At 41.4% G+C, this 26,630-nt stretch overlaps 4 protein-coding genes across 4 annotated transcripts; 1 reads left to right on the top strand and 3 right to left on the bottom strand.

The window, feature by feature from the left end:
• Positions 1-1,530: 1,530 nt before the first annotated feature.
• Positions 1,531-5,124, bottom strand: josd1 (Josephin domain containing 1; the record flags this gene model as incomplete). Its single annotated transcript, XM_079238062.1, has 4 exons — positions 1,531-1,630; positions 2,851-3,045; positions 4,492-4,620; positions 4,724-5,124. 4 exons carry the CDS (start codon positions 5,122-5,124, stop codon positions 1,531-1,533), a joined length of 825 nt encoding a protein of 274 aa, XP_079094188.1.
• A 1,926-nt stretch (positions 5,125-7,050) lies between these two features.
• LOC306751913 (GTPase IMAP family member 4-like) lies at positions 7,051-10,105 on the bottom strand. Its single transcript, XM_079235572.1, has 7 exons — positions 9,941-10,105; positions 9,333-9,410; positions 8,852-8,902; positions 8,692-8,742; positions 8,537-8,587; positions 8,227-8,268; positions 7,051-8,110 (listed from the first exon to the last, which is right to left on the bottom strand). The coding sequence occupies exons 1-7, from the start codon at positions 9,981-9,983 to the stop codon at positions 7,398-7,400; spliced, it is 1,029 nt and encodes a 342-aa protein (XP_079091698.1). The 5' UTR covers positions 9,984-10,105; the 3' UTR covers positions 7,051-7,397.
• A 655-nt stretch (positions 10,106-10,760) lies between these two features.
• Positions 10,761-15,326, bottom strand: xrcc6 (X-ray repair complementing defective repair in Chinese hamster cells 6). Its single transcript, XM_079237420.1, has 12 exons — positions 15,248-15,326; positions 14,811-14,923; positions 14,435-14,576; positions 13,794-14,045; positions 13,438-13,624; positions 13,069-13,255; positions 12,714-12,882; positions 12,428-12,589; positions 12,148-12,277; positions 11,806-11,906; positions 11,584-11,700; positions 10,761-11,344 (listed from the first exon to the last, which is right to left on the bottom strand). The coding sequence occupies exons 1-12, from the start codon at positions 15,318-15,320 to the stop codon at positions 11,145-11,147; spliced, it is 1,833 nt and encodes a 610-aa protein (XP_079093546.1). The 5' UTR covers positions 15,321-15,326; the 3' UTR covers positions 10,761-11,144.
• A 796-nt stretch (positions 15,327-16,122) lies between these two features.
• On the top strand, positions 16,123-21,619 carry LOC306732947 (desumoylating isopeptidase 1-like). Its single transcript, XM_079214128.1, has 6 exons — positions 16,123-16,280; positions 16,456-16,477; positions 16,586-16,655; positions 16,814-16,923; positions 17,773-17,895; positions 18,983-21,619. Exons 1-6 carry the CDS (start codon positions 16,193-16,195, stop codon positions 19,062-19,064), a joined length of 495 nt encoding a protein of 164 aa, XP_079070254.1. The 5' UTR covers positions 16,123-16,192; the 3' UTR covers positions 19,065-21,619.
• The last annotated feature ends 5,011 nt before the right edge of the window (positions 21,620-26,630 follow it).

Below are 26,630 nucleotides of genomic sequence, written 5' to 3'. Positions count from 1 at the left end.
CATTAACTATTCAGATTATAATTGACAAGCTAAACTCAGAGGTCATTGCTCGCCTTTTCTGGAGTTTTGGACCGTATCATACAGTCCTCCGCAGACACTCAAGTGCCAGAGAACCACAGGCTGAAAAGTAAGGTTGCAACAAACAGTTATTTTCATTATCGATTAATCTGCCAATTCCATTCACGGTTAATTAAATACCAGACAAATGGGATAAATATCCATAACAACTTCTCAGAGCCAAGGTTTCCATATTTAAATGGCTTGTTTTGTAAAATATATTCTGTTTACTATCATAAAAGGAGAATTCTGGCATATTTTTTTTTTGCGTTTACGATTAATACATTACCAAAATTGTTGCCAATTCTTTTATTTATTTAATCCCCTTACAGTTTTAGCACTGCAAGAAAGTTCAAACATCTACATTTCTCTGGCAACTGAGCCAACTTTGTCTGCTGATGAGCACCGTGTGATGCGGTCAAAGCTAAAAAGTCATGCTGGAGCTGAACTTGGTAATACCAAGTATGGCCAATTTCTGTAATTTTGTAATGTTTCATTTGTATCAACAATTTAGACAACAGGTTTTCTTATCACCCTAATTTGATTGATATATCAAATAATGATCCAGTATTATTCTACTCAGTGATGCCAGACGTATTGCATTATGTCCTCGATTACAAGCACTCTTCATTCCTACTAATTATTTGAACAATTACAAAAAAAGCTTGATGAACGATGCCGTAACTTTTCCCTTGAAAGGAAACAGAGGCTAGCGTCCACTAGATGGAGTGCTTGGCCGGGCGTTGCATTGCTTTGTTGCATATAAAACTGTTATGTCTGCACAGCCTCTGTATAGTGTAGGCTCAGACTGTGCCAGAAGTGTTTGGTAAGTGGATGAAATACAAAGTTGGCAACGTGATAAATCACTGATTTTGACCAATGATATGAAAAAGGGGCCGAGAGGAGGAGTGAGGTGGAGTCCCACCGAGGCAAGAAAGGGCACGCTTTGGTGAAAGTGAAGGACAGGGGTTAACAAGACATTCACGACGTGAAGAGAGGGTTGGAAACACGAAGACGCATCAGTGAACATCATGACCGTAGCAGGGAGGATCACTGAGGGAGACAGCAGATAAACACAGCATTGAGCTCCCATGACTTTAGAAACTTGAACAGTAAAAAGAAATAAAAAATAAAAATAAAAACTGACATTGAAAAATAGTCTATACATATATATATAAACATAATAGCATAAACTGAATAGTAAGTTCTTATAAGTCTTAACTGTGTTGCGAGTAAAGGACTGTGATTCTCCTATTCTCCCTGTAAAGTGTTTGCTTCCTTCATTGCTTTGCATCCTCTCAGATAAGAGTCCAGCAATGGCTGTGTAAACAAAAACCCCAAAAAGGGGGGGTGGAGAATATATTTGCAACTGTGCATCCATTTGATTGGCCGTGCACTACGTTACTTCCTCTCCTGTTCATTCTGTGATCGGCCCCTTGGCCCAGTTGGCGCTGCGATCCGCTGGTTAAACCCTTAGCCGTCCGACCGCCATGTTTGGTGGGCCTCCACTTCCTCAGAGACGACCAATAGGAGTTCACAGTTCTTCCCTCGCAGCTGCTGGCGTAGAAACTTCCTGAGTTGAGGTAAAATAGGACAGCCACAGTTATGATGATCAAAAGCAAGATGCTTTATATCAATTTATATGAAGAAAAAAAAACTGCAAACACTACAATACCCTGGCAATACCCTAATATTTTTAATAACTGGGAGAAGCAAAAACTCACTTTCCAAAGCTGCCTAACGGCTCATGTTTGCTACCTGATGAATGTAAGATCAATGTTTACTCATCTTTTAGCTCGGTTTTGGTCTCCACAGACTCCTGGGGGAAATATCTGGCTCATTAACTGTTTAATGGTCCACTGTGTTCACAAGCTAGTCGCTAACTTTGTCTGTTTGTCAGGCAGGTGCTGTAGCCTACAGTGGGTTTAGGAGCGTTATATCTGAAAACAGCTGCCTGCTGCTCCTGGAAACAAGGCTAATGAGAGCACACTAACTCGGTCTAAAAACACAAGGCAATGAGCTAGAAGATGCTCAAACACTCCATAGAGCTGAGAGGAACTGTACTGTCGGGGGGTAATTATTTGTGGGTTTGTCACTATAAGCGACACCTTTCACTTTCACATTATTCCTTTAAAAGACACATCTGTAGGGATACACAAAGTCAATAGGAAGCACACATACATGAAGGTAAATATAGACATTAAAAATATCCTTGTGTGGTCGCGCAGGCAACTATAAATAATTTGCCTTTTTTTGTTTTAAATAACTACATTCAGTTCTGCAGCTCCCATGTAATGTAAAAATGTAGCATTCGTGGCTCTAGATTACATCTAACAAATAGGAGCCAAACTATTTTCGGACCTATTCTCCTTTTCTGTATTATCAGAGCTGTAACAATTTGTGCTGCAGTTTTTATCTACTGGAAAGCAAACTCAACACTTCCTGCAGCGGCTCCCCAGTAAAACACCTCCTATCTGTAAACAAATCTCATGCTTTCATTGTGAAATGGCGACAGAAAGTGGTAATTAAGTCACAGAGGGTAGTACCAAACTCAATATCAGTTTCATGGCAATCTGGCCAATCCTACAGTTGTAAATAAATTTTACTCTGGATCAAAGTGTTAAATAAACAGGCCAACATAATCGTCCTTATCCTTTCACAATCACCACCACTCTGCCGCTAACAAGGGTTAGCTCCTGCATGTAATAGATGAATCCACTATGGCACAATTGTCCTAATAACAGCCATAGCTGTCATAGTAGGGAACACATGCACGTATACAGCATCCCTCACCTGAGCTCATCCGAGTTGCCGATGGGTTGAGGGCTACGCAGCTTGGAGTCCAAGTTGTAGTAGACTCCCCCCACCTCTCTGACTCCTATCCAGTGCTGCCGTTTGAGCGGCAGCCGGAGAGGCCCCCAGCGCAGGTTGGATGGCACGTTCAGAATGAAGCCCGTCACATTGGACAGCTCGATGCTGCCCACATCCCTGGAGGGAGAAGGCCAATTTATTGTCGGAGTAAATGTTGTCTCAATGTAATGCAGTGTGTTGAGCATACAATTGCAATTATTTTTACCGGCATGTAGAAAATGTCATAATCCTTACATTACTGTTGACTATTTTCTTAATTACATTCACTACTTTACAGACAACTTTCAATTCCATATGATAACCTTAATCTGGAAACCTGCTTGAGATAGTTATCATAAAACGTTCAGTCTGTGGAAGACGCACTGCTCATGATAGTAAGAGGAGCGCAATGGTAGCAATATATTAAACAAAAGATTATTACTACAACACATTATGACCTTGATGAAGCAGGTTGATTTTCAAAAAGGAAGAATTAATCATACACTATATGTATTTTTTAAACAAATGCAGCAACATGGAGAAGCTTTCAATCCATTAAATGTTAAACAGACAGGTTTATGGCTGAATTGCCACAAATCTAAAGATGTAAAGGACTGACACGCCTAGGCTTTAGATAGGCTTATCAAGACAATATTTCACAATAAGGTTCTCAGTAGAATGAAAATATATTGGAATAGGGCATTTCATAATATGTTGCTATATTGATTATTTTCCCTTCCTTAATCATCACGTAGGCCTACGTTCTTGCGCTTTGTCAAAATGGCATTGTATATACGTGTGTGTTGTAAAAGTAAACATGAATGTTGTAAAAAAGGATCACATGAATTCGGTATCTTGATGTATTCACAAGGTTGTCGTTTGGAAGCTGATTCTGAAACTGCAACTGTCAGTGTCCCATAAGCACTTGAATGCACCACAAGGAGGTCCCAGGTCACAGCTACATCACAAACATAACTTTGACCAAAATTACCAAAATGTAAAAGCTCTAATTACATGCTATAGGTGAAACAGGAAACAGGAATATGGCTTTCCTGATAACATCATTGTTTGACTGATAAAAGCAAGTCTATGGCAACTGTTGTTAGCACCATTCACGTAAGACTGTTAATGAGGGAAACAGGAACGCTGATAAAACACGCTTAGATTTTGTCAACTGACGAAGTAGCTGACTAATCACAGAGATCATTCAGACCCTGCTGATTAGGTGGCTGAGGGGAGAAAAGGACACAGGGAGCCTCTTTACAACATCTAGCTTTTGTTAATATTGTTGGATTGAAGTGGGTGCTGTGTGTGTGTACTGCATATATTTTTTGTGTGTGTGTGTGTGTGTGTGTGTGTGTGTGTGTGTGTGTGTGTGTGTGTGTATATATATATATATCTATCTATCTATCTATCTATCTATCTATCTATCTATCTATCTATCTATCTCACACACACACGCAATTGATGTGAAACGAAATTGAAAGATAAATAATAACATTACTGTCATTCAGCAACTTTATAATTCCTGGTTTGAGAATAAAGACCACAGAAAAGGAAGATTTCATCACCAGCCCCACGCACCTTCTTTTATCCCACCAGACGGCCTCAAACCCTCGGGTCTGTAGCGCTGCCATTATAACGTTTACATCGTAGTTCCCGTTTCCCAGCATGCTCTTCTTGTGAGGTGTCACCAGAGTGTTGGGAGAAAGCCTGCAACGTTGCAATGTTGACAGGAGAGATTGAACAGATTATCCACAACATGTCATGTACACCAGCTAAATAGTGATTCAGATTGGTGAGACAGCTTTCCCACCTCTGGTATATCTCCTGCAAGGTGTCCCTACTGAAGGCCGTCCCGTCCTGGAAGACGTTATTGAGTGCGTGCAAGGCACACAGCTCCCTCCGCTGCTTCTCGTGATAAATGGCTGGAGGTGTCAGAGAGGGTTGAGGAGGCAGTGGGGGGGAGAGGGAGGAAGAGGAGGATGAGAGATCCTGCTGCGGCTGAGAATCCGTGGGATCCCTGCACCTCCTCTCCTCAGCTCCCACTGCCACCTCTCCTCCTCCTCCTCCTCCTCCTCCTCCTCCTCCTCCTCCTCCTCCTCCTCCTCCTCCTCCTTTCTGCTTGCTGACCTTCCAGCGCATGCAGCCCAGCTCTTGCAGGCCGCCTCGGCCCTTACCCTTCCACTCACCAGCTGGATACGGAGCGCTTCCCATCCCTGGACGATCACCACCAGCGCCGCCGCCACCACCTCCACCTCCTCCAGCTCCACCACTACCTCCACAACTACTACCTTCAGGATGCTACATCAGCATCATGGCAACCATTGCCGTAGCAACCTCTCAGCCGCTTGGAAGAGAGGAGCTTGGGTGTATCTGTGAACGGTTGAGGGGGAGGTGGGGGTTGCGAGGTAAATGAGACCTGTGGCTGTTTAACACCTGCTCTCTCTAAAAGGATAGATGTGCAAAAAGGTCAACAGCGGGGAGGGGGGAAAACTGGAGCTCAAGATGGGGTCGCCGGCAAACAAAGACACTCCAGATGCTCCCAAACGAAAGATTACTCCTCCAGCAACAGCACCACCACGTCAGCGGTGTGGTCAATCAAACTGCCGCTGTTCTCTGTGTGTTTCCACTTCCTCCATCTTCCTGCATGTGCGTTGACAGCTCTTTCCATCCAGTCACCAAGCCTATAGCTTTGCAGTTCTTTCCATCACCAGGCGATGACCACGAAGCACCACTTCCCCTGGAACGGAGACAACAAGGACGTGATGCTTAAAGACACCTGAAAGAAAGACAGAGAGAGGAAAGCTGTGTTTTCATGATCTGCTTTCTGATTAAAAAAATCCACAGCCCAAGTCAGCAGAGCCCAGAATGACATCTTAAAAACAGCTTACTTAGTCTGAAAAACTTTGAAAAAACACTGTTATTGATGATGATAGATAGCTGGTTGGGGGCATTACAAGCTTCTACCATCTCCTCTTGGTCAGCAGACCCCAGAATGAGAAGAAGGTAAACATTTTCGGGAGCCTGGCTGGATAGAGGAAGCAGCCTGCTCAGTACGCTAGCAGAAATATGGCCACAGCCACGAACAAAACAAGGACACACACATTGGAGAGCTTACAGTCCAGTAATACTGAGAGCGGCTGTTAAACTCTGAAACCACACCTGTACGGGTGCAATTCGTCCACGATAGAAACAGATATCTGGCGATAGTCTTCTGGCTGCTCTACGTGACTGCTGTGTCCACAGCGAAACACAACCACAACGCTTCCTTTACGTCTTATAACTTAATTTCCTCCGCCCGACCACTCACCTGGTCGCTCCCCGCCGGTGGCGCTACGGCTGGACTGTTACAACCCGCTGGATAAACTACATATACTCTTTCCTGTTCCCCTAAAGGCTGTTCAGTCCTTTGTCTTTGCCAATCTTTCCCTAGTATAGCTCCCTCTCTCTCTCTTTCTCTCTCTCTCACAGTCTGTCTGCGTCCGTGCAGACGCGGACATGCGCAGTAGCGTCTCCCTGGCTCCATATTGCTGTCACCAGCGCCTGCGTCAGTAGACAGAGGAGCAGAAGTCCCTCCCCTGAGACGGCAAAGCCCCATATTTTCCACTTTATTCTCATCTGCGAGTGGACGTGTTTGAAATAAATGCCGTTAATAAGTTCTGTTTGCAGCAGTGACGTACAAGTAATGAAATAAAAGTTGTTTGACTTTTAGGTTAGGTGGTGATTTTGATACGCACACTTTGTGGAGCTTTTTTTGTGCTCTTTTAGCTCATTGTTTGGGTTTTCTGTTTTGATCACTCCCACGTGTACATGATCTGCTTCGCATGGCAGACAACATTTAGTAGCTAAACAGCCAGAGTTGGCCAGCTGGTGCAGACTAAAACAGAGTTTAATGAAAGTCTCATTTAGAGTGAATATTGCACTTACCAGGTGGCCAGAGACAGGACTCCAAATTAATGCTGTTTTTTCTAAATAGGCAACTGTTTATGGGATTAATTCTGTGTTCTTATATTGCAATCAAACTGAATAAGTTTAGGAGTAAAACTGTCCACACTTTAATAAAAGAAAAAAGATTTGACAGCAAACAATAAATGTTTTATTAAAAGTTTTCGTTTTTAAATCCAAAAGTTTTGTTTGCAATCTAAAAGTTCTGTTTGCTGTTGAGCTGATTCTCATAGGCCGGACCGATGCTGAAAAGTGTAAGCCCTGTCTCTATTGGCCCGTCTTGATTGGAATGACATCCATTCTGCTTTCATTACATACTATTTATTTTTACACAATCTTTTTCTGGTATACTAAATAGTATGGAAGTATGGGGATCAGTATCGTATCACAGGACACAATGGATTCACACACCGGACATGATGTGGAACACAAAAGATGCAACAAGGGAATACTTTAGAAGATAACCATGACAATTTTAATGATCTTTTTTAGTTTACTGAGTAGAAACAATCTCTCACAATTTCCTTGTCCCCCTCTCTCATTTACATGTGTCCCAGTTTTGCAGCCAGTATAGAGCCCATGTCAGTTAGCAGCTCCTCCCTGATGCGGTCCTCCCTCCTCTGCAGCTCGTGGACGAAATGTCCCCTGTTCATCTCCGTCACCCGCTCCACCAGCTGCCTGCGCATCACGCTCTTTGCCTCTAGGGGGCAGTCTGGCCCGTTGTCCACCAGCTCTGACCTCTGGTTGCATAGAGGCAGAGCCTTCTTCAGACCCTCAGAGTCCGCATCCAGTGTCTGATCTACCGTATGCCTTCGACCCAGGCGGTCTACATGGGTGAGTACTGGTATGATGTACGTCGCAACCCCGTCTCCAAACAGCTCAAGGGTGGATCGGAGCGCTTGAGACATGTCCTGATCGATATCCGTGCTGGAGCCCCCAGCTGGTATCACCAGCAGGAAGGCGTGTGGTCCAGGACTGGAGAGCTGAAGGCTCCTCAGAGCTTCCGTGGCTCTTTTGTTGTTCCCCAAGGACGGCCCAAAAAGATCTGGGGTGTCGATCACTGTAACCTCTCTACCACCCATGACTGTCCTTCTCTTGGTGCTCTCCATTAGGGGACCCATGGGTGCCGTTTTCTCGCTGTTGCCCAACAAAGTATCAGCCAGGGAGGTCCGTCCTCCACCTGTGGGCCCCAGGAGGATCAGCCTCAGGCCTGGTTTGTTGGTCTCGGACTCCAGTGCTCCATCTCCGGATGACCCTGCAGAGGTGACAGGATTCCATTAGATAAACGGTAAAAGCTTAGATTCTTAGCCCAACTGGGTCTGAGTAAAACAGTAGAAGAATCCCCAAAATGTAAAAAGAAGGTGAACTGACCAGTGATGACAGCAATCAGCCATTTAAACTTGGAGGAAGATGCTGATGGAGGAGCAGATTGTAAGGCAGTTGCTTAATTATCGGCCAAAAGTTATTATGCAGCTCTATCACTTAAATACCTGAACCATTCAGATACTAGGTTGCTCTCATGTCTGCTGAAATACAGAGTCTTTTCCTCAGACTACCCAAACATACCCACTACAATTTTAAACATCCCCATGACCTGTTTACCTGCACTTAAAAAGTCCAGTTGAAGCACTCAGTGAAGAGTACGCAACATCAAAAGGAAATACACGCAGGCGACACTCACCTCCGACAAACCCCCAAATTCGAGACATCCATTTACACAGGCTCTGGATTCCTGAGACACCAGACATGAATAGAAAAGTTAGCATAGGACTTTAGGTGACAATTTTTTTTGTTTTATAACACGCGGGTCAGAAATGAGGGATGTAAATATCATACCACGAAGGGTTCCCACTAGGCGGCCCACCCAGCTCCAAAGAGTTGACAGACCTGAGGCAGAACGCACATTAATTATCTGGTGTTTTTATGTCACATCGTACACAAACATGACCGTGAGGGGGAGGACAAAGTGACCTCTGACCTCTGATATATAACTCACCAGTTAGAGAGCAGAACAGACGAATTGGCCATCGGATCAGAGCCGGGAGTGCTGCAGGGAAGACAGACTACTATCAGTATAGCAGTTGTATAGCAGGGGTCATCATTGATTAACTGTTGATTTTGGTCTTCTGATAGGATTTGCTGACCATGTGACAAGTATGTATCTGTTAGAGATGTTTGTTTTTGATCATTTAAAGAATGTGCCCAGCGGGCCTGATGCAAATCAGTACACTGTTAATATTTGTCAATAGAAATGGAGTGAGGTAAGGGTCCTCCTCACCCCATAATTCCTGGCTGAACCCCTGATAAAAACCATCAGGGATGTCAGTTCACATCAAAACCATTTGTGCTTTCTTGTTTCCAGACTCACTCACTATCTATGGGGAAGACAGGTCAATCAATCAGAGAAACCTGATGGCTATTATGTCAGGGGAACCTTGGGAAATGAATATGATCGTGTGTGTCCGTGAGTGACTGACTCTGTGAGAATCTGTAGAGGAGATACCCCACCACAGTAAAGGCTCCCATCTGGGTGCTGCTGCTGTTCATCCACCAGCCTAAACAGAGAGGGGGAGGAAGGAATGACATCAGTAATGTAATGTTGCACACAATTTATGATGGGGTTTACCTTTCACCGAAATGGGAAATCCAGAATGAAATACTTTAAATACCAGAAAAGCTATATTGTTGAATGGTTTCGTGTATGTCTTGAGATGTGAGGTTTACATTAATTGTAATCATTTAACTCTTTAGCACAGTTCTAATTTTCTTAAGTTGTCAGAACTGGAAAGTTAGGCGCTCTTGATTTCTTATATCTATTTTGAAAGATCAAAAAGATTTAGCTGCTAACTTGATGTTATAAAGTACATACTACCCTGCAACCATGAAGACACTATATTGCAATACGATTTAAGATTAAAATAAGACCATTAAGTGAGTAATTGACAACTCATTGTGTCTACATAAAATGTACTTTCACACAATGGCAGTTAAAATACAGATGACACTATTTACTCTCTGAAGTAGCTCAGGCATCTATAATGTCTTTTAAAACATGTTTGATGATTTTCTAAAAGTTCCATCTCACCTGTAACAGCATCAGAGTTGTCCTTTTCACATTGACACTCCATTTCTCTGCAGGTGACAGACTTTCAGCCCGTGTCAAGGTAACGAGAGTATGTGATAACACTTCTGCCCAGAGCTGTCAGAATAAAAGCACTAAAAGATTACCTCAAAACCCGGATTAACAAATGCAATTATACAACAACTCAATAAGACCAGGAACAATATCAGGATTAAATCATTACTATAGCAAAAGTAAAGTGTCTCAGTATCATTTTTAACCTAAAAAAGGCTCCATAGTCGGCTATATGTTAACATGTAGCAAAGTATTAAGACAGCCAAAAACAGAAAACCTAACACAGGAAAAGTCAAGATAAACAATATAATATAGTCTATTTAAACCCACAGCAATCGCAAAATGTTCCTAAAGCTCCATTACATGCGGCGCAGTCAGATAATCCTACCCAGGAATGTTATCTATATTCAGTCGGTCAAAACCTGACGCAACTTACGAAGTCAAAGTTGTGTGTGATCCGTTCTTCCTGCTGTTGTGCACAAACAACCTGCTAAGGCCCGCCCTCAAGAGGAACACTGCTCTCATTTTATTGAGCTGTGTTCAGGTATGTTGATGTCTCACTTTGGATGGACACACCTTTTTTTCTTTTGACAAGAAGAACTAGAAGTGCCGCTTAACTTGTACACTGTACTGACTCACTACTGAATGAAATAAAACAAACTAGATGCAGGGCTGGAAATGTTTTTTTGTTTTATTACCAAAAATGCAAGATTATCAACTATTGTCAACTATTATCAACAGCATTCTAATGACTATGTTTACTGTTCAGTGAATTCCAATGCACGCAAGACTTTTTTTTATAATGTTACACACATCAGCCAGTTAGAGAGTTCTTGATCAGGAAATGACTTTATTTTTATAGCGTTTTTTACATTCAAACGTTATTCATGTAATGTGGGGCAATAGCACTGAGCTGCACAGAAGCATGCTGCCTTGCAAAAAAAGGCTACACAATATCCCGGTCTTACCCAAAATTCAAAAGCCATACAGTAAATGTAAAACCTGTTTCCTGCTTTTAAGTAGATCACTACATTTGGTGCTTTCAAAGTGACGGAAGACATTTCTACATCTGGTACCAAGTGCAACAACAGACACACTGATCTGAACAAGCTTGCCTGCTCATGAAGGCACGGTGAGTTGTATATTTAACTCCTCATTGGCCCAGCTGGGCAACCAGAGCATCTATCAGCTCCTGCTTCTTGGTTCCGGTGGTGCGAACCCCAAACTGCTTACAGGCCTCTTTCAACACGGGCACGGTCAGCTTTCCCAGGGTGCCGTTCTGCACGTGGGCCCGCAGCTCGTCTTCTGGCACCTCCACTTTGGGCTTCTTCTCAGCTCCGCCTCCGGTATCAGCTGCCGGGTTCATTTATGGAGAAAGCATTCAGTTGAAAGAATTATTGGATTTTGACTGTATACCACAACAGCCAGTGACGTATTTCAAAATACTCAGTGCTGATCAATGACCTTGACCAACGTTCATACTGTGTGTAAGGGCAGAACAATTCAAACTTGTGATACCAACAAGAAAAACAAATAAGATGCAGTAAAAAACTATTTTGCTCAGCTAGTTTCTGTTATGACCGAGCTCGGACCTGTTTTGCGTTTGGCAGCTGGTTTGCTCTCAGGGTTGTAGTCCGGAGGGTAGACCAGGTCTTTAAACTCCTGAACTAAGGGACCCAGACGCTGGTTTATCTGGTCCACCTTTGGCACTGAGGCCGAGAAAGAAAGAGAGACAGACAGACAAGTACAGGAAGTGTTAGTCGAAGGAACAAGAAGTCGTTGTAATAGCCACAAGTGGTTTGTCTGCATCTTACTGATGAGATCCTCAATGTCCTCTGGAGCCACCATATCCAGAGCCAATGCCTCCAGGTTCCTGTACTGCTGCTGGATGACTGGATTCTCAAAAGCATCGCTCCTGCATTCCACGACAAAGAATTAAAACATGTAGCCGAAAGAAACCAATTAAAAATTACCTTGTTATGAGCCGTGGCAATTCTATAAATTAGTCTACTTTTGAGAAAAATATCCCTTTTGATGCCGCAAAACAATACACACCAAATACACTTTTTTCCCCAGAATCACTTTTCTTTCTTCCAAAACATTCTTCAGTATTTCCAAACCAAGATCTCTGTAAAGTACTGAACGTGTGCAGCTACCTGTATTTGAAGCGGAGCTTGGTGACGATTTCCTTCATCTTGTCCACCTGTCTTTGTGAGGCTGTTGGGCACTGGGGAGGATCCAGAGTCCGCATGTCGTCAGCGTATGGCAGAAAGATGACGTGGAAACCTGATACAGGCACGAGAGACAACATTTTGCCATCAGGCTTCTGTACGCTACGATGACATAGACTGTAACATAGTTAGATATCTTGCTTTCTTTTAAAGAATGAAATGCCAAATACAGTGGTAGAAATTGCAAAATGAGCTAGGGTATCACCTGGAGGTGAAATCTGTACTTTTCCCTCATCGACCTCCTCTTTCTGAGGCACCAGGGCAACAAATCGAGGCGGGTAGTTTCGGCGAGAGATGAAGCGGCACAATGCGAACACGTTCCTCTCGCTACACTTTGTCAACAAGGCAGAGAACAGACACGCGCTGCCTGAGGTGGAAGACACAGGGTAGGGTTAGGATGCTGTAAGACACTCAATACTATATGTACGGTTGTAATATTGCTTCTGCTATATTTTTAAATAAATCGGAGAGACAGAGGTGAACAGTGGTACCTTTCACGTCGTCCTCCTCAGGATAAAGGAAGACAGCAGGGCGAGTGTGGTGGTGACGTTTGAGCTTCTCCATCGGTTTGAATCCGATCAGAAACATTCCAGGATCTTCAAACTTTTTGATGGCGTCCACCTCATCCCTCTCCATCACTATCTGTTTCTTACCATACACCTACAGCACAGCAAAGAACAAACAAGTAAAAAAGAGCAACAACAAAATCACCGAAATTTATGGTGATGAGCAGATAAATTCAACTCAATTTTAGTTGGAGCTTATACACTCTTCTGTTCAGATGTTTTAATTCTGGGTATATTACCATTTAGCTACTATAAAGCCTGAATTAAGTTTACGGTATACCTGGGATTTCTTTATCTCACTGGGCAGCAGCAGGCTGCCAGTCTGAGTGTGGAAGGTCCGGGTTTTGCTGCGGACTGGCTCGTTGGTTTCCCTGTAAAGTCTGATGGGAGTTGGTTTCCGAGCTGTCACAGCAGTTGCATATATTCCCACAGCTACATTTATGCCCTCACCAAGACACAGGTGTAACCTAAAGATGGCAGGGAGAGATGGGTGGTGCGAGGAATAGGAGAGAGGAGTCATTTAGTGATTGAAAAGACACAAAGATGAACCCCAAAGAACCAAGAAAGCAAATACACAGGGTCAAAAATACAAAAGTAAAAAGAGGTGACTAGACTACACTGGAAATGGAAATGTTTAACTTATCTCTACCTGGCCATGGCTCTCTTCTTCTGCTCTTTGGCCCGCACCCTCTTCTGGAGGTCCTCCAGTTTGTCACAAGGCTCCAGCTGCAGCCCCAACTCGCTCTCATCCTCAGGTGGACTTATAATGTCACGAAAGAAGGACGCCACATCGAAGCCGCCAGGTTTCATCAGATGCATTAAATCAATGATCACCCCTATGAGAGAAGGGATACGTCTCACAAGTCCACGACATACAGGCTAAACGCATTAAAAGATGATTAGCAGACAAACAGCAAAGTTCCTAAGGGCAGCTTTGAGCTTGAATCCTAAACAGTATTAATACAGATTTCATTGAAAAACGAGCGGCCTTTGCTGAAGACATACCGGTCTCTTTGAGGTCACCAGCCTTCGTGCGAGCCTGTCGGTCTTTCCTATTGTCACCCCTGTGTGGTTCATCCCTACAGGTGAAGATCATGAGCCGCTTGTGTGAGAGGCGCAGCTTGATGTCACTGTAGAGGTTGGCGCAGCACCACAGGGCATCGCCCAACGACGTCTCTCCACTGCCCATGGTCTTTGCCGCTAGTTGGGCACCTTTCCCCCCCCGCAGAGCGTCCACGTCCTGCACTCGCTTTGCACCTGCGGAAAATAAGAAAACAGAAAGATGAGGAACAACAGAATGAATAGGGACGTAAGAAAGATTTGTTAAGCAATTTGTGGAGTCACCAATATTGTTTTCTGATCCAGTGCCTGATTAAGAGGAATGTCTTACAGTGCTTATATATTTACATGTATTGATAATAATAGCAACTGCAACGCTGCACTGGTATTTTATTGTGCTCTTGTGTCTGTGTGAAATGACATGTGATGAGAATAGCAAGTTACAAAGTTGAATATGTTTTATCTGAATACAAGCGAGGCATGAAACATGTGCACAAGAACTGTGTCCATATTTACGTTTACAGCAAAACAACAGCAATTCAGATTAAGTGTAATCAGGTGTTCGTTCAAAAAGTGCATCGTCTCACCGGGTTCATCAAGGTCGTGGTACACGTAGACATGCTTGAATGAGTTCCTGGGATTTTTGCTCTGCTCTGTACCGTAGAAAACCAACGCCATCAGATCCCTGTAACTGCTAATGATCTTACTGGCGTAAACACTGCGCACAACCTACAAGGTCATCATAAAACAGAAGGCAAATCTGAGAATCAAAACAACCAACGAGGCTTATAACACTGATATTCAGTAGTTGTTCTCACGTTTTCAGGAAAGATTATTGTATATAACATTTCAACAATACAGTCTCAACCTTTACATACTAATCAAGATAATTCCAACACATTTATGTCAATTCCAACAAAGATAAAGCAAAAAAAAAGAAAAATTGATAGCTGGCCATCTTACCTGCATGGTCATGTCAAAGTTTGAGGGCTGTCCATCTTCTCCTTTGATGAACATTTCCTTGGAGGCATCCACCAAGAAGACCAAACTGTCTCTCCCTGTGATCTTGTTATCTCCTAACAAAGACAGATAGGCAGATTTGAGACAGTGTCTTACTTGTTGGTATCAAATGCTGTCTGATAAGTTTAAACTTGTGTTAAATTACATATCAATAACTATAGATCGTAACACTTAACTGCATGACATGCAAGTGTGATCAAGTTAAAGTTTTCATAAATAGTTTCTTTATTGGTGAAATACAAAGTAAACATAAAAAGGTGGAGAACAACATCTAGTCGAGAGGAATAATGACCAAATCAGTCTTTTCAATGGTAGTTTACAGTATTGTATTATTTACACTTCAGGTGTAGTAAGAAACTATGAGGAGGCTTTAATCTCACCTCCAGATTGCTCTCCGTCCTCTTGCTCTTCTTCGTCATCTTCATTCCGGTAGAAGGCGTTCCACTCTGCCATTTGTGCTGCTCCTGGTGCTGTCAAAGGACTCAGCAGTTCAATAGGACACATTAACAGGAAACATGCAACCGTTTTAAATACTAGTTTAATGTGGTAATTTAATCAGATACAAATAATAATTACGCAAAGGGTAACGCGAACCATGCTTTTGGTTTAATTAAGATAAACGTAATTAATGATAGTTAATTCATGTTTATTCAGGCAACGTTAGCTAGTTAGCTAGCTTAGCTTGTAATTAGCCGATGTTAGCTTCATTAGTATTTTGGGGTCGCTTAGTCAACAAATATGCACACACATTATAAGGACTAAACATTTTAAAACAATAACCTGAAGATACATAAAGTAATTGTATGAGCATACAGTCACTCGCCGTGCTCTGCTTCTCTCTGACCACAAGTCCAGACTAGTTTAAAAAGCGTGCGCGTTCCGGTACGTGAACGAGCACGCTGAAACGCGTACTGAACAGCTCGTCGCCTATTGGACGCTTGTCTGCCAATCTAAGGTACTGGCCAATCCCAGTGAAGTAGGCGGGGCTTTTTTTGCAGCGGGGCAGCGCGGCTCGACACCGGAACAAACGCTCCTCTCGCCATGCGAAAGTACTTTATTTGACAGTCATGTTTTTGTTTACAGTTGAATAGTGACGCAGCACTAGCTGTCAGCACCCGGCAACTGGCCTGTTATTAGGAGATTTATATTTGCTCCAGTATTATTACTCTTTATGAAATAGCTTGTAGTCTATGTTTACGTCCAAAACAGTTCCAGGATAAACTTTGTATTTTAAGGTTTGTTTAGTAGGTACAGCCCGGCCCACCCTCGGTGGATCATTGTACTCTGTTAGCTGCAGTTGTCGTTTTGAAGCACTCTTTGCCATTATGGACCAAACCGACTCCTACCCGGTGAAACTGTACATTTACGACATGTCCAGAGGCATGGCCCGACAGCTGAGTCCTCTCATGCTGGGTGAGTTTTTGACAAGTTACCTGTTGCTTGACTTCATGAAAGCCTGGCCGGCGAGAGAAACCAGGAAAGCGCGGGGATGCTACTCAGGCCTGAGCTATGACTTTGCTTTAATAGTAGTAGTAAGAATAAGTCAATTTTCATTTAATCCTGTTTTTCTTTTCTTTAATCATCACAGGGAGACAGCTTGACGGGATATGGTAAGTCGCTTTGTTTTGTCAAAGTTCTCACTTAAGAGCCTGTGAACTGTGGTTAATTACTTTCATTGGCTTGGTTTTACTGGAACATGGTGTTTTGGTATTTCATAGGCACACTGCTATTGTGGTCCATGGAGCGGAGTTCTTCTTTGTGGGAGAAGGCGTCAACAATTGTCCACCGGTAAGAATCAGCATCATCCTTTTCTCAAGTACAAAGCACATAAGATATAAACACGTTGGCACTGATGTACAGGAAACGCAAAGTAATGGATCAAGAAGTGCTTTTCAAAGGGTTTAGTAAGAAGGCCTACTGAGGTTTGTATGTGTGTTGCATCCTAGGGTGGCACCCCCTTGGGTGAGCCTGACTCCACAGTGGACCTGGGCTCCACTGAGGTGCCTGCAGATCTATTTATGGAGTACCTGATTTCACTAGCAGAGTCTACATACAGGTAAGGGCTCAGGCTCCTCACCCAGTGGGACCATCACGAAGGTCAGAAAGGGTAACTTTTCCACAAAATAACTAGTAATTATCACGTTTTAACTGCTTACAAACCCATAGCTTGGATGTATGCTACCATTTTTTTTTCTTCAGAAGGTATGTTGTTGAGACATCCTCATCACACTCTGAAATTATTAAAACAACAATTTACAAGTGAAAAAAACACAAACATTTGTGAGGGAAATGCATTGCCACTGCGCTAACCCCTCAAGGAATATAACCATATGACCCCCTGGAAGTTGTCCATGGTTTTAGCAAGAGCCATAATTCTTTTATTTTGAACAAAATATGTATTTTTGACATTCTCTTGAATCCTCTGTACTTTCTCTTCATTGCATTGAAAGTTGGGTTGAACATATCAATATACCTGAGCATCACAATATTCTATTTTGTGATGCTGTATAGATTCTCAAAAATATTCTACTGATATGTTCATTTGTAATTTACGTGTAAAGATTTGTGACAGTGGTTCATTTTGTGTTGTGTTTAAATGATTGACCAGTAGATGGTAGTGTTAGTTATTGTCAGCCATTTGACTCTTCCATTCCAATGTAATAAAGTAAACTGAGACAGGAAGTAGCATAATGCACGGTATATTGAATTGTATCCCCTGTATCATGATCATGATTCCTGCCAATGCACAGCCCTAATTTCAATTCTCACACTTCTCTGTTCCTCCTGTTATCTCTCAATATCTTTTCCTGCTACTCACCCGTCCTGATCTTCACATGTTTGGCCTCTCGGTCTTCCCTCTCAATTTGTGTCTCTTCTCTCTCTGCTTCCTTCTCTGGGTGCACAGCGGTGACAAGTACAACTTGTTTGAGCACAACTGCAACACTTTCAGCAACGAGGTGGCTCAGTTCCTCACGGGGAAAAAGATCCCATCGTACATTACAGACCTTCCATCTGAAGTTCTATCCACGTGAGTCAATAAGCGCCATGAAGGTGTTCTTACATCACCAGTACTCTTCTAATGTTTCTCACTGTCTTATTTTCTGTATTTAAAGTTCAACTGATTCTCTGCTAATGCTGATGTTGTCACAATATTAGAAATTACGAATTCGTAAAGCATATTTAATAAAAAAATAAAAAAAGTTGATACTTTTACGAGTCCAAACCAAAGCCAATCTACTAAGTAGTGCAGAACTTGGTTACAACTTTTGCGCAGGTTTGGTCTCCATCTTGGATTCTACAAGATAGTCGTTAAAATGCTGTGAGGTTTTGTACTCGAAAGCAATCTTCGGCCACCCAACCACATTAAAACACCATAAAACTCTTATGCACACTTAGTGTGTTCATTTTATGGATTGACACTTTTATTGTAAATGTCTGGCCGAACATAAATAACAAAAAAATGTACGTGGGCAAAAAAACAACAACAGACACAGTAGGGTTTTAATAAAGTTGATGAAAATGTCAAACATCTTCAATATGGCGTGAATCCCTTACATGGAAGTACATAGTTTGTTTGATTGACCTGTTGTTTTGCACCAATGTTTCCTTTTTTGTTGAAGAGCTGGAGTAAAAGTCAAAGTAGTGGAGGCAAGTTTGACAATATTATAGGAAAATTGACAATTGCGTGACATCACCCCAAAAATAAAGCCTGAAATGCACTGAATATCCCACATTGATGAGGTCTTGTTTGAGACGGTGTGGTGGTGGATATTTCCTTTGATGGGCTCCACTCATACCTCTCTGAGGAGGCGACACTCGGACAATATTGCATTATCGCAATATTGCGCCTCGTAACATTTCAAAAAGCAATCACTTGCAATAGTATTGAAATCAAAATTTAAATTGTAGTTATTGTGACTAACTTTTGTGTGTTTTTTGTCTATTTCTGTCTCTTGCTGTGTGTGATATTCATACATTTTAAGACTCTGGTCTTGTTCTCAATTAGTTTACTTTCCCCTTCCCCTTGCCTTGCTCACATACTGTAATTGGTTCAGACTTTCTTTGGGCCTTTTGGTTTTAGTGTGACAGTACTGTCTGCTGTGTTTCCCCTTTAGGCCTTTTGGCCAGGCTCTCCGCCCGTTACTGGATTCCATCGTCATAAATCCTGGAGGCAACAACATAACTGGAAAGCGATAGACAGAGCGGTGCACATTAAATAAAGACTTTCATATAAGGATTTGGGTGAAAGAGGGACACTCGCCATCAGCCAACAGCCACAGCCCTGATCACATCTCTGCCTTTTGTGACAAGTTGATCTTTGCTCTAAGTCTCTTTTGCCATCATTTGGACAATCTTCTTTGTTAAGTTTCCATCTGTTCTACACAGAATAGTTTTGAAGATGTGTCAGCCACTGGGGTCAGGGAACTAAATATATTTTATTTTTTATATACATTTTCTTGACGAGAAATGTGCTGCAGTTAAAAGTTGTTTTGTTCACAAAGTGAGAGTACTTCACCTGGTTTCGCTAAATCATAATCCTCCATTACTATGGTTAGTTTGGGTGTTTTTGAAGGGGGGTTGTATGATCTACATATTCATACTCAGTGTATTGACTTTGGGGTGGGATGACCACCGTCTACAGCAGGCAATACACTGACAATGTATAATTACCTCATGCAACCCCACTTCAAAACACCCTGACACAGGGCGAATAGGAATATTGAATGGGAACCTGCTTAAAATTGTTATTTGATAGGCTAAATGCATCCTTCCCTGAACTGGTAATCTTGGGAAGCTTTTTAAATCTACGTCTTCATCCTATAAGGTGCTTTATTATGAAGTGCGTTACAATCGGATGACCAGTACAGCACTTGATTGATGTGTAAAGAATCAGATATTAGAAGATGACAATAATAATGAGAAATTTAAGCGGCTTAGAGCTATACATTTTGTCATATTTGCTCAAACTGTCACTATATCCTTACAGTAGTGCATGAGACAGATAATCTGGGAATAAAGCAGGTTCGCCTGCCTCTCTTTGGGCCTCTAATGTTCTTTGCAAGATACCGTCACACCTGAAGAAAAACAACTAATCGGATCCAAGGAGTCCTGAACACGGTGTCAATCACTGGCAAAGCTTGTGAACTCCGATCAAACTGTCAAACTAGGAAAGCTGATCAAATATGGATAAAGATTCTGGTACTGTATTGCCTATTTCTCGCATCAAATGTTTTATTTCCCACAGTTCATCTGTCTCATCTGTCAGACAATTAGAGCAAAGATGACAAAAAGTTTCCAAACTTTACCAACTAGCTTTAAAAAGATAACAAAACTACATAACCAGCTCCTACCTTACCAGCACTATACCAGTAAAGCCTGACTAATCCTATCATAGGTTTGTCTTATCACCAAACATCGGACTTCTCATTCATCTGGTGACAGATGTTTTCCTACACTGTGACAAAAGTGTGTGGATGAGTCATTTACTCTGACTCTGTGCGTTGTGACGTTCATACGCCACTGCACAATCTCACCTTGTGAGTCTTCGACAAGTTTGGTTTATACAGATGTTTTGCTCATGTGAATGTCCGTTCTACACCCATTTCTATGGGTGCACCAAATTTGGGTATGTTCAAACACAGTATGAGGAAGAATAACGTGTTTAAACAGTAAACATATATAAGTATAAACATGTTCTAGTGGTAACCCAGAAACTAATAGGAACCTGAAAAGGAGAATGATTTGTCCCCTTTTAACACAATCCTCTTAATGTCTCTTTACTAACCGATTATTTTTCTTCTTTCTGGATCTGTATCAAAATGCACATAATTTGACCTGTTCTACTAATAATTCCTCTTTTAACTTGCTATTTTCTGTTTTGATTTTTTTGCTGATGGTCATTAATATGTCAGGACTGCACTCCAGGATCACAGCCAGAGTAAATGATAATTAAAAGGAAGGAAACCACTCTCAGTAAACAGTTCTGCTGGCCTGTATTTGTATTCAGTGTTGTAGAAAATACAGTTTGACAAAATATATAATGAGTTTCTTATATAACTTCTGATATGCTTGTTCAGTCAGGAACATCTGATGGTCACAGAGAATAGGATTGTATTTATGTTTTTTTTTTTTAATACAGAACCAATCACTTGTACATCTTTCAGTTGATTCACTTGCCCATAATTTGTTCAGTTTCTAAATCCAGCATGTGTGCCTGATAGCACTGAATATTGTAGTTTTGTATAGTTTGTGTTTACAGGACTAAGCTAGGCATATCAATTATATGTACAGCAGGTGTTATGCAAACAGCCACTTACCTGCATTACTGCAGGGCCATGAATCCCTCCTTGAAGTAAAACAAATTCCTTAAGTGTCATTATTCTCATGTCAGTTTCCTTGGAATTATTATTTGTGATATTGAATATATATTAAATACATATTATTTCAGCTATTACCATTGCACCTACTTGATAATGCTTAAAGGGTGTCTGCTAGTTGTTATAACGAATTAAATTGTCTCAGATGCCATTTTACATCTACAAGACCTGTTAAGTTTAGAATGCTCATAAATTTGACTGTAAAAAGTTTTAACTTCTGAAATCACCATTCTCACATTCAAGCAGTGTAATATACTGTATGTAACCGATGCTTTGTGTTTGTGTAGTTTCAGGAGCGGCCACAGGGTGGCACTGTAGGCACACTGCAGCGAGCTCGTTAATGCCGTGATGCACCAATCTGTGTTTCCATATAAAGAATTAATGGGTGAATTGGTGGTTACTAGGACATGTTTGTGATTGTTGCTGCTTCAAACCCCAGCTTTGTAAAATACTGCAGATGTACTGTAACTTCCGTCATTTACTGCCAACTATTCCAGTCCAGAGGAGCTGTGGCTGACAGTGAAACTGCATTAATGCTCTCTTGTCAGGAGATGACGTTAAATTATAGCACTATTTACTCTTAACAAGAGTTGGTGAAAGTGATCTCAAATTGGCTCTTGAGTAGTTATGATGTTTCGCTGTTAACTTTATCCAACAAAGAACTACTGGCTGATAAATTGCCATTTAGTTTTTGGCTTCAGGGAGTTTTATCTGTTCAATGTGTTGAGTATTTAGTCGATCCAATTAAGCTTCCTGTTGCTTGTTGGAGTGTTTTCTTTCTCCATAAGACATTTCTATGGTACAAACACAAGTCAAACCAAAGCCTCATATGGATTTTACAATCTTTAATGTTTCATATCTTCAAAAGTGGCATTAATTGCTGCAGAATCCTCTGGAAAGAACATTTATAGAACATTTTGGATATAAATTAGCTGTTTCGTTGTAATAAGAAGTACAGGTACATACAGTATATACACATTTTTGCTACACATTGTGTATCACATCAATACACTTTGGATTTACTTGGCTACCATACTTGTATTTATACATTTATCAGATCTGTTCTCTTATATATTATTTTGTTAAACATACTATAAAGTACTCGAAGGCGATAACCTGAAGGGGTTCATAGTGCCAAAGTATTTGCACACAACACTAATAATCAGTCTTTGCATGTGCAAACCAGTTTTAACCACACAGCAAATCAGTTAAATTCATAAATCTCTGACTTGTTTTTGGCCCAGTGTCCCATTTAACAGTCGTCATTGTGTAATCGTACAATAGAAACGTTACCAATGCTTTAGACAACCTGACTGCTTTACAGTGGCTTTGTCCTAATCTACAGTTAATTTGTGTCACTTTGTTTTTGCCACCCGTTGCCATAACGTGACATACAGTACAACAGACCTACTTTAACCACCTCCATTGCACAATTCGGCTAATGTAGAGCTCTTTCTATGCATCGTGTGTTATGTTCCTAAAATGAAACATGAAATAAAATGTTCTGTTAAATTCTGACAGCAATTTTAACAAATACTCTTCGACTTAAGATGACTTAGTTCAGACAGCCCTTATTCAACAAAAATATATAAGAAATTGCATTAAACATATTTACACAATATTCATAAATAAAGGAGAACACGTGATTTTTCCCAATGAGGTTCGCACTACATAAAACCTAAAAAAATATTGTGTTTTAAAAAGATTGACTCATGATGTGAAACATTTATCAGAAATAGATGAAAACAACAGAGGGCCGCCATTGTTTTAGGTGGGGTAGATTCATGATTTCATAACGAGAAAGACATTGGAAGCACTTGTTCACGGCAAAGAACTGAACTTCTATAGCTCATAAAAAAACAGATTGTATGTCTTTAAACCTGCAGAGCTAATCATTTTTAACTCACAACATAAATCAGTGAGAGAGAAAGATTCCTTCCCAGGTTCCTTTGCTGCACTGGTCATGAGAAAAGGACTTTTTCTTCAATTCGGGGGAAAAAAAGAAGGAGAGGAGATGCACTCAGTGTTTGGTTTGTGAGACACTGTGTGGTATTCTGGGTGTGGGTTGGTGCTCATGAGTACAAATATGGAGTGTAGTGTGTGGAGAAGAAGACAAAATTGGTATTTTTCAGATACATCTGTGTAGTTTTTGGGTGCCACCTAATGACATTGTTCAAATGTACGATTCAAAATACGTGAAACTTTTTAAACGGAAAGTACTTTATAGTAGATGCTTTTACCTTGATCAGTTTATTCCTAGTTATTGCATCTTAACACAGGTGACAGTGTTAATACCTTGCTTTATTCATGGACCTACACAGAAGGGGATGGTGGCTATAAACCATCATTTTCTAATACCAATGCATGAACAGATTAGTGTAATCTGAAAGGGATCACTTGTAGTGATGAAATCTTTCGAGAACTCTGCAGTTCCCCTCAACTTTATATGGAACATTTTAGCATCTTTCAGCTCATTGTTTTGGTTTTCCAACCTGACACTTCACTCTTTTGATTCACTCTCAGGGATGGCATTGCTTGCTTTGTTTTAATATTAATGTAGATTAAAGCCGGCTCTTCAACGTTGAAATGCAAAAGGCTCTCTCTAAAGCAAATTTTTGATTTGTCCATTCTGGGCTACCGTAGAAACATGGCAGACTCTGATGAGGACTTGCTCCCTATGTAGATATGTTGATAAGGACTCATTCTAAGGTAAGAAAAACAGGTGTGTATACACTAGTAAGGAAATATTCAATTTCTGGCAATGGATCCCCCTAAATCCTACACACTGGTCCCTTAAAAAGTTGTTTGCCAAACTTAATTGATAGCATGTCCTGCATCTGGGAAGATGTTAAAAAGGTTGTTTTCAGATGTTGAACTTCAATTTACAGCATGATATAAAAGGAGTTGATGAAGGTTAAAACTGCAGCTCAGACTTGTTTGGGATTGCATGATCTAAGACAGCACTTATGTATTTGTGTGTGTATGTGAGTCTGTCAAAGCTGGCACCAGATTGGTTGATTCGGCTAAATATGGTGAATTTCAATGATGTCAGTGCTTTATGATGTTTTATATGGGTGTAGTTTAGAGGCAAAGTGGGGTTTGGTAATTTAGAAGCGCTGTGTCTTCTACTGTATTGTATACTGCTTGTTCTTTTTGTTTCACCTCTTTTTTGCTTGACTCTTAATTCAGCCACTACAAACGCACTTCCTTCTTGAACCAAATACAATGTTCATCATCATAAAATCTGCTCTTACAGCACTAATATTAGTACAGACCTCAATGGAAGCTTATCTGGACACGCGTGCAACCATTGTTCACAGTTCACTTAATTGTGCGTTTCCTGAGGGTGTTACAGCCATAAACCTTCATCAACAAGTCCGGTGAATGCTTTGCATTAACTGTTGCGAGTTCATAGCAGCAGCTGTGGACACTGTCCTTTGCTGTACAGGCTTCAGAGACAAGATGAGAAATGTCTAACGCTCCAAGCCTGGAAGTGCCTCAGTGAATTCCCCCGCAATGTTGCCCGAGGTTGGAAATCGCAAACAGGCATCCACACACGTCCACACACTCCGAGTTATGACCCAGACAGCTTAGTAGTGAGAGACCCAGATCCACAGTGACTTCTTCCCTTTTTCCATCCCCCGGGGAAACAAAACACAGGGCCATGTTCATTTGTTTTTCTATTTTTCTCTTCGCTCTCCTCCCTTTCTCTTCTTTTCTAAAGAGTCCCAGCCTCTGGCTCTTACACTGTCCCTCTCTCTCCTCCTCTCCCTCTCTCTAGTCGGGATGGAGGCTGATGGGAGCTGACATGATGGTGGCCTTGTCCTCACCGTCAAGTTAATGTGACCCCGGGGATGCTGTCCCTGTATGCTTGGCCTGATGGTACAGAATGTAAAGCGCTTCATCGCGGAGAGAGGGTGGGAGAGGCAGAGACGGGTGAAAACAGCTGTGCATGGAGGTAGACCGAGAGATGCAAAATAGTAGAGTTTTTTTTTTATCAAGAACAGGAGGAAACTTATCATAGAACTGCACAAAAAGGCATCTACGGGGCCTGGAAATGACCTGAACTGTTTTTTTGAGAGGAGTTGTGATTACACTACAGTGATAAATGTCAAGCGTATCTAAAATAAATACTAATTTCAATTTAGACATCATACTTAGCGACCATAGCAAAATCATCCATTCCCCCAAAAGATGAAATATAAATTGGCCTTGTGCAAAACCTTTGTTATGAAGGACTCTCAAACTTCTCAACCACAGCATTTTAGGGAAAACCTTCTAATCTCATGATTGTGCCAAAAAACAAATGGTGACAAGATTATTATTCCAGTATTTATAATAGGGATATATTAACCTTTTCATTTGATGTTTCTGATGAATGCCAGCTCTAATTAACTTGCTAATGTACAGGGGCGAACATTTGGGGAAATATGCATATTCACTTTCATGCATGGAGTTAAAAGAGAAGATTGACACTGTTTTCAGATGCAAAGGCTTTGAAGCATTTTTCACATTCATGCATTTGCAATATTCGGGTCCGTCACGTGATGCCATAGGGCCCAGAAACTTTCCCCCAAAGACTTACATTAGAAAAGATGTGTGTAACTGCGTAGATAATTCTTTTTTTTTTTTTTAAGTAAATCAACTTCCTAGTACCAACACTTGAATAGCCAATATTTAAATCATTAAGGTTCTAAACCCTGTAAAATGCAACAATAACCAATCCAGCGTTATTTTCCTTCTTTCATTCATGTGAATGAGCCTGAGAACAGGACAGGTAGCAGTACAGTAGCAGCAATACTATGGCCCCATGGATCCGGGTAATTTTATCCAAATTGTATACTCTAAAGACACATTTGTTTTGCTTTGTGCGTCACTGAGCAACTTTTATAGGAATGAATGGGGCGCTGCCTCCAACGCTGTATCCACTTCTCATCATACATCCATGCAAGAGAGCTTGTAAGTGTATTTCCCAAACGATTCCTTTAAGGGGGAGGGAGTTGTGGGTGGATTTAGAAGTAGGCTACATGCTGTGGGTTGCAGTTCCTATTGGTTGCCAATAAAGGTAAAAGATTTTCAGTGTCAAGTTTAAGTGAACGTTTCCTGAGGTCTGACTCGTGTAGGTGAACCACAGAAATTAATCTTAAAGGTTATTCACCACATTTACATCAAATGCGGCAAACCTGCCCATGAGCCAGGTTGTTATTTTGCCGCCACATGTACTGATGACCTGCCGTACTTAAATTCACCTGGACTTTCCTGGCTAACACAAACTCATTCTGCATTTCTGCCAAATCTGACAGGAAGCCAACAAGTAAAACCTCCTCACAGACAAAATCAAGCTCCCCTGCTCTAAGATCTGGTACATGGAAGAGTTGTTCTCTTC

Source organism: Taurulus bubalis (assembly GCF_910589615.1).
Source record: "Taurulus bubalis genome assembly, chromosome: 2".
In the NCBI taxonomy this organism is placed as follows: domain Eukaryota; kingdom Metazoa; phylum Chordata; class Actinopteri; order Perciformes; family Cottidae; genus Taurulus; species Taurulus bubalis.
The sequence above is the reverse complement of the archived record's forward strand: the minus strand, read 5'-3'. Positions and strand labels throughout refer to the sequence as shown.

What these genes read in the sequence shown, in the direction of transcription:
- LOC306751913 (XM_079235572.1), bottom strand. Translation starts at nt 9,983, where the DNA reads ATGGAGTGTCAATGTGAAAAGGACAACTCTGATGCTGTTACAG. An exon ending in CCTCTACAGATTCTCACAGA is followed by an intron (nt 8,903 to 9,332) that starts GTCAGTCACTCA and finishes TCTTCCCTGCAG; the next exon opens with CACTCCCGGCTCTGATCCGA. An exon ending in TCTGTTCTGCTCTCTAACTG is followed by an intron (nt 8,743 to 8,851) that starts GTGAGTTATATA and finishes GTTCTGCCTCAG; the next exon opens with GTCTGTCAACTCTTTGGAGC.
- LOC306732947 (XM_079214128.1), top strand. Translation starts at nt 16,193, where the DNA reads ATGGACCAAACCGACTCCTACCCGGTGAAACTGTACATTTACGACATG. An exon ending in CTAGCAGAGTCTACATACAG is followed by an intron (nt 16,924 to 17,772) that starts GTAAGGGCTCAG and finishes CTGGGTGCACAG; the next exon opens with CGGTGACAAGTACAACTTGT. An exon ending in CCATCTGAAGTTCTATCCAC is followed by an intron (nt 17,896 to 18,982) that starts GTGAGTCAATAA and finishes TTTCCCCTTTAG; the next exon opens with GCCTTTTGGCCAGGCTCTCC.
- xrcc6 (XM_079237420.1), bottom strand. Translation starts at nt 15,320, where the DNA reads ATGGCAGAGTGGAACGCCTTCTACCGGAATGAAGATGACGAAGAAGAG. An exon ending in AAGCTCCGCTTCAAATACAG is followed by an intron (nt 11,907 to 12,147) that starts GTAGCTGCACAC and finishes CGTGGAATGCAG; the next exon opens with GAGCGATGCTTTTGAGAATC. An exon ending in GGACATTGAGGATCTCATCA is followed by an intron (nt 11,701 to 11,805) that starts GTAAGATGCAGA and finishes TCTCGGCCTCAG; the next exon opens with TGCCAAAGGTGGACCAGATA.